This window comes from Dendronephthya gigantea, unplaced genomic scaffold (assembly GCF_004324835.1).
Source record: "Dendronephthya gigantea isolate DGI-Jeju-01 unplaced genomic scaffold, DenGig_1.0 000082F, whole genome shotgun sequence".
In the NCBI taxonomy this organism is placed as follows: domain Eukaryota; kingdom Metazoa; phylum Cnidaria; class Anthozoa; order Malacalcyonacea; family Nephtheidae; genus Dendronephthya; species Dendronephthya gigantea.
Genome location: NW_021163092.1, coordinates 864,973 through 872,156, shown reverse-complemented (window position 1 = coordinate 872,156; position 7,184 = coordinate 864,973). Strand labels below are relative to the sequence as shown.

The 7,184-nt window shown below is 36.7% G+C and overlaps 1 protein-coding gene across 1 annotated transcript; it reads right to left on the bottom strand.

Moving 5' to 3' along the window:
* Positions 1-2,900: 2,900 nt before the first annotated feature.
* On the bottom strand, positions 2,901-7,184 carry LOC114532923 (endothelin-converting enzyme 1-like). Its single transcript, XM_028554507.1, has 6 exons — positions 7,124-7,184; positions 4,422-4,546; positions 3,886-3,951; positions 3,691-3,786; positions 3,140-3,216; positions 2,901-3,070 (listed from the first exon to the last, which is right to left on the bottom strand). Exons 1-6 carry the CDS (start codon positions 7,182-7,184, stop codon positions 2,986-2,988), a joined length of 510 nt encoding a protein of 169 aa, XP_028410308.1. The 3' UTR covers positions 2,901-2,985.

Sequence of the window (7,184 nt, the reverse complement as noted above, 5' to 3'; positions counted from 1 at the left end):
TATAATGTTTGATCAGCATGAACTCATCTTTTATTGAACTTTAACCAGAGCTGGTAAATTCTATGGTTTTGATTTTTTGAAAACTAGCCACTAACTGACCATATTTTTAAATTTATTTCCACCGGGCGGCAAGAAGAACACACATGTGTGCACGGATTTTTCGTTTTTCTGTGTGCCCGCCATTGACTTTTGCGAATTTTGAGGGTGTGTAGGTACATAAAGGACCTCAAAGATAAATTTCGTTTATACTAAGCTATCACCTTTTGAACCTCATCGCACCTATTTATAAATTATTCATGGTTTATAGCTCCGCCTCCCTGGCGGCCATTTTGAAATTTTGGCGGTCATTTTGAATTATTTCCCCGACAAACATATGGCTGAATTTTCGGGTGTTCTAGCCCGGCGTGATTGTTTCCCCCTGCTGGGGGTCGCGCGGGCGACATCAAAATTTCGTCACTCTCACGTGATTCGCTCTCGACCAATGAAACGCTACGAACACCAAACTTTGACAAGTGGTATATAATAATTAACACTTATTTACTGCGAACGAAGGAAACGTTATGTTTTGTGGACCCGAGACCCCCACAAAACATAATGTTTTCTGAGTTCTCAGTAAATAAGTTTTTTATTATATACCACTTGTCAAAGAAAAACCAAACTACAAGGTAAACAACGAAATATCCATTCATTTCAAATGGATAAAAGTTGTTATTTCCCATGGGATAACACGTTATCTCACTCTGCAGGGGGTCGCGGTGGTCACACCAAAATTTCGTCACTCTCGCGTGATTCGCTCTCGACCAATGAAACGCTACGAACACCAAACTTTGACAAGCGGTATATATTAATAATAAATCTTATATCGCCTCGGGACACATTTTAGGCTTTCGTCCTCGCAACAAAGGATCGTTAACTTGAATTTGAAATATGCAAGAGTGATCGCACAATCTCATTATTTCCATATGGACCATGAACCAAGTATGTTCCCTACTCAATTATATATTAAGCCCCTGTTAGTCATATATTATAATTTCCTTGTCCCCGAGCCGGTGGGGAGCACCGTGCGAGTGTACTAGATTAGAATGCATTATTTCACAAGTACTATATGAGCTTGGTATGTCGTTTTACGAAGGGTTAACTAACGATTTAAGACTTTACATCATCGCTTAGACTTTAAAAAGAGTTTTTGAAAGTGTAATACGGAGTTTTGATAAACCAAATATCACTTTAAAGATTATATAGAGTCGACTGCGATTATGGCGTAAATTAAATAATTCGTTGCTGTAAAGACTGTCCATAGGATGGATTTCTTTTCACCGTGAAGATTACCACCTTAACAGAAAGTATGCCACGCTGGTGTAAGGCCGAAAGAGGGTCAAATTGTAAGGCCAAAAGAGGGTCAACAAAATCTAGTCTATATTTACTCGTATAATTATATTGTTAGAGGGACAGTTTCGTTCATTTGAGAGCACTTTAACTTGTTTTGAGCAGTTCTTTTAGACCGCCAGTGTATAAACTTAGAAGGTTAAGTCTGGTCATTTCTACTTATAATATTGCGGGGCAGCATAGTATATTTTAGTGGCTCCCTGGTATACCTGTAATAATTGAATAATCTTCATGGAATGTTGTTTTAACCAACTCTAAGAAAGAAGACATCAACTACAGCCACGGACTACGCACCCCAAAAGTTATGACAAGTATGACGTATTACATAGTTTGACTAATTTCATTCTTGCGTGCGCGCGTGCAATATCTTTTTAGAAATACAATTTTGACTTATTGACAACCGTGTTTTATGTCAACTTTCTGAAAATATTCCAGCATTTGTGGTTTAACTTTTCAAAATTTTTTTTTTAATCTGTGTGTTGGTGAGGGGACACATATTTCTGACATAGGAGAACATTATTTCAGCGTGTCGAAATCTGTACCGGGCCGGGTGCCTCGCCATATGAAAAATGGACGATAAATTATTGTTCTTCTATATAATACTAAAGACATTAGATCGAAATTTTTTTATGTTTATCTACAATGCAATATCCGTTCTTTATATTCTATTTTGACTAAATGGAGCTGCAAGATCATGGAGAACTGACCGTTATTTTAAACAGTCGTTTAGAATTTAGAATTCGAATAAGCTCTTAACTTATATATTCGCATCTTTTTAAAAATTACAACTAGCGTACTGTCGCAAATAAACTGAATATAGGGAGAAAAATATTGACTCTAATCCATAACAAAAATGATCAGAAAATTACATTTCAGATAACCATCGGACTGGAAAAAACTGGTTCAATTTTCTCTTAGGTTTCTCAAGTTTCTCTGGTTCATACTGAGATAGAAGTTATTTTAGCACTTTTAGACTTTTTTTGAAACATCTGGAAATTCGCTAAATTAGAGTTAGGTAAGATGTTTCCCTTACAAACTGTTTTGGTTGAAAATGATGATTTTTTCAGTGCTTCTCAGTTCTTATTGTGATCACTTTTGAACAGAAAAATTTATCCCTTAATATATAATGCATAGTAGGTTAACCTGTCAATATATAGATCGGTGGTGCATGTATTGACTAAGTGTTTATACAAACATATCATGATTTCCTATTTTATTGATGAAAACATCTTCATTCCAAAATTTTTTAATTTCTAACACTTTCTCATATTTCTTTGATTCCCACAAAGAAAAGAGTGCCCGAAGCTTTTTGGTTAAAATTGAATTGTTTTTTCTTAATCAGGTTCATACTAGACTACGAAAATTCTGTTCTACGTTATCGTATTATATTGGCGTACTACCGTGTTACTGTAATTTTGTCGATTATAGACTATTCCTCATTAGACTGCTCATTAGACTGTTCATTAGACTGTTGCCAAGTTTTGCCACAATTTCCTGATATTTCCTGCTCTGGTGATCAGGAATTGTTTTCAGAAAAGAAAACTACAAAATCATTGAAATACGTAATAAAGTACACTCCAGGATTATTTCCCTCTAAATTTACCACACTGCGCACGTATTATTCGGCGGCGTGCATCCAAATGCTCTACTGAAGGCAGGGACATTGTGCAAAGGGACCTGCACCCTGAAACATTAAAAGGACACCGTGAAATGTGGTTTTCACGAGATTCAGCCGACAACATTCATTGCTCACCTGACAGGATCAAGAGAATAAATAGAAACCGTCGCTCTCAGCCAATTTATGTCGTCGCTATATTTTGCACACATCGTCTAAAGAAGGAAAATGTTTTGTTCTTATTGGCGGTATTGTTCTTTTTGGACTTAAGAGTCATGATCACCGCCTTGCATATTCAAGCTTTGTCAAGTCCGTTGATCATACCGTGTTTTGGATCATGTTGTACACAGAAACGCATTTAGCAATTCCTTATCCCGGCATAAGTGGCAAGTAGAGCCTAATTTTTTCGGAGAAACAACCGAAGAAATATTCATCCGGCCTAAGTCGCCGCCTACGTGAATATTCGATCGGCCTCAATGGAACTGTAAGCAGAAGGAGCATTGTCGTCCGAGAGGGATTTTCCTCCTCATAAATACGGAGGAGGAATTTGATTCCATATGTGACCGAGTACTTGTGCACTGATATTTTGGGATGGCAGCTTGCGTGAGACTTCGCGCAACATGATCAGCAGTTGCATATGCTAATTCTTGCATCCCGGCAAATCAAAATTGCCTGATGCAAATTGTTACCTGTGCAAAACTAATGAAGAAAAGTTGATCATTAGTAAATGGAAGTGCTGGTAACATTCCCTCATTCCCGTATTTTCCCCTAAAATTTTGATATGCCTAAAAAAAGAGATGATGGGGCATTATATAACTATACTAATGAAAGCTGGGACACTTTTATACATAGGTAGCTATGTAGATACTAATATTACACTTTACCCTATAAGCATACTTTAATCCTCCATTATCAGCAATATTTTCTGCAAGGGTGGAATTGCCGTCAACCTAATTGGACAATTAAGCAATAGCGATGAGTCTATGATGAGTCTATAAATATAATTGTGACAATCATCTCAACATATATAGGGTTTCTCAGAAGAATACGTTACGAAGCTACTATATCATCCCGTAATGGCACAATTGCTTAACAATATAACTTTTCATGCCATAACGGCTATATATTTGTCTGAATATTTGATATAAGATATGATAATATAATATAATAATGTCTTGACATTATTAAAGACATATGTGATTTGACTTTCCTCGCAGTGGAGATTGGTGCTCGACCGGCAAGTTAAACCATGCACGATCTGCATATTATTTCGGTAGCCATTATGACATGAAATATAATTTTTTGATATGTAAAAGTGAAGTCGTTGTAGAAGCAGTATACATAATGTTAAACGACAAACGAAAAAAACTGCAAACGAAATACAAAAAGAAATAAGAAGAAAACCACAGGCAAACCCAACCTGTACGCCAAAAACTTTCACTTTACTGTACTGTTCAACGAAACATTTCGATATTTTCACGAGATTTTTGTGCGATTTTTTTGTCCACCATTGTTTGATGTTTCCGTTTTCGTCGAACTGCCCACCTGTTTGTAGAGATCGAAGTCAGCAGTGTGTATTGAAAAAGGTAATATAAATTTAGCACTTCAGCGCCCGATTAAACAGTTCAAAGCACTATCTTGATATCTAAGAGTTGTGCTCGTTAACTGATGTATTCAGGAAATACTGAATATTGGATGCCCGTCAAGGCTTTATAAACATAAAGGCTGATTTATTGAAAACTCTCTGCTCCTTTCATAAGTTACGAGATATTTTCAGTGAAATTTGCAACTTTTGAAACGACAATTAATTATTTTGAACCAACGCGCACAAGTTCATGATCAAATCGCTGACATACGTCTTTAATTAACGATATAATAGTATGATGCCCACATGTCACATATGCATTCCAGTAGCTGTTTATAACCTTGACATGCATCCAAAGCAGTATTTGCTGACGAAAATGAGTAAAATTATCAAGTGTGTCATTTATATAAAATGCAAAAAAATTAATTTGAACCAACGCGCACAAGTTCATGATCAAATCGCTGATATACGTCTTTAATTAACGATATAATAATATGATGCCCACATGTCAAATATGCATTCCAGTAGCCAGGGGTGGATCCAGCACTAGTGCACTAATTTGCATTACAAAACTAAAAGTTTATTTTGAGCAGTTTTCTTGTGTCATGCAAATTAGTGCACTAGTGCTGGATCCACCCCTGCCAGTAGCTGTTTATTACCTTGACATGCATCCAAAGCAGTATTCGCTGACGAAAATAAGTAAAATTATCAAGTGTGTCATTTATATAAAATGTATGCGAACAAAACAAAACAATCACAAAACTTTAAGCCAAATTATCAGACAGAAATGCAAAACAGCAAGGAGAAATCAGGCATGTCGCACCCGACAAAAGATGCAGCCAATTCATGTGCGTTCTCCCTCTTGGAATTTGCGATCGAATTTTAAGCAATACTAAATTAATTAATCAACCCAATATGAAAAAGCTACATGAAAGAGCTGAGGATGCCATCTGTAACCCCCCGGAAAATATTAACTTGCACACGGGTCATGATTGTTTTTATGACGTCTTCTTTTTCACCGAAACTCACGCAAAGCATTAGTTCATCGTCTTATCAGCGGATTTTTATCGCCATTAATGTCTTCACTGTCATACGTCCATTTGTAGTCAACTCGCTCGAAATAATAAAAAGAAACAGACATCGATGGAAAATTAATGTCTTCACAAATCTGCAGATTCTCTCTTGCACGAAATCGAAAACACATGCGGCACAGCGGCATCCATTGCGGTGATAAACAAATTTTAAGAAAGGCATGCAATAAATTCATATTTTTAAAGTTCCAGCTTTCAGCATACATGTTTTTTTTGCATTTTTACCCCTCATCCGCATTTTATCCTCCCGATTCGCATTTTACCCCCTCATCCGCATTTTTCAATCCGCCATCCATAATCCGTATACGCATTTTATCCCTACCCATCTGGACTGTCACAAGTGCTAAAAATAGCAGAAGTGGTATATTGACTTTACCACCCCTCCCTTAGAGATGAACCAAGCACTAATTAAAAATCTCCCATATTTTGGGCAATTTTGCGCTGTCACATAACCAGCATGGTTTTGCCGCAGAGTGGCCGTGGAGCATAGGTAGGATAGCCTGACTTGCGAAGTGAAATACCCACACAGCGCGTAACATCGAATGTACAGCGTACATAAACGTACCCCAATACAGCGCGCCACTGTGCGATAGCAAATTCATTTTTAACCGCATTTTTCAATCTTTTACGGTATACGTATATGACAATTTAAAAGGTCTTATCTATCTACACAGAGTGTAAATGTATCCCCAACTACAGCGCACAATTGTGCGATAGCAAATCGATTATTAAACTTTTTTAACTTTGAAGGTATACGTAACATGGCCAGAAATTGCGGACATGGAATATGCAGATTGCCGTAGCAAATTTGCATATCTGTTCAAATATTATTCGTTTGCAGAACTATAAATTATATTGCGCATTCTTAAATTTTGCAAAATTTAAGAAAATCATTGCATCTTTGCTATTTGCCCTGGTTGTTTCTTGTAACTCGTGTCATATTGAAGATCCTGAGGTAATATTTTGCTGGCAAAGGTTTATGTCGGCTCTGCATTTTTATTTTATTTCTACGCTATTACGGTTCTCGTTTTATATGGTATTCAACGTGATAAATGACCAAAACTTTGTTTTGAAAATGCAGGACGAATACTGATAAAACATTTTGTAATACTGTATAAAAATATTAAGATTAACTTGCTCTGCAACGAGCAATTAAGGCAAATTATAATCGACCTACCTAAAGGTGTATTTTTAGCGTTTAGTACTGTGCACATTACAGTTTACTATAAACTCACAAAGCTTTATTTTGACACCATATGCAAATTTAGGCGGAAGTAGAATGTTAAATATGTCCGAATTTTCTGGCCATGAAATGCTTGAAGGTTAGTTACAACGAAATTCTTAGCCATCTTCTTCGGACCCTTTAAACAGACATATACATTTAACCGGGGTACCTAAAATTTCTAGCGCGCAACTCTTCCTTCTACAATGGAAGCTTGATCATACCTTTCTTGCCCAAAGTATGTGCTATTTCATGCGCTAGTAACATGCATGCCAAGGGATCCAT

Excerpts from the sequence above, each read along its gene's own strand:
- LOC114532923 (XM_028554507.1), bottom strand. The coding sequence starts at position 7,184 with ATGGATCCCTTGGCATGCATGTTACTAGCGCATGAAATAGCACATACT. Across the intron at positions 4,547-7,123 it reads ACATACTTTGGGCAAGAAAG|GTGGGCAGTTCGACGAAAAC; the intron begins GTATGATCAAGC and ends CTCTACAAACAG. Across the intron at positions 3,952-4,421 it reads TGAAAGTTTTTGGCGTACAG|GTTGACGGCAATTCCACCCT; the intron begins GTTGGGTTTGCC and ends TTGTCCAATTAG.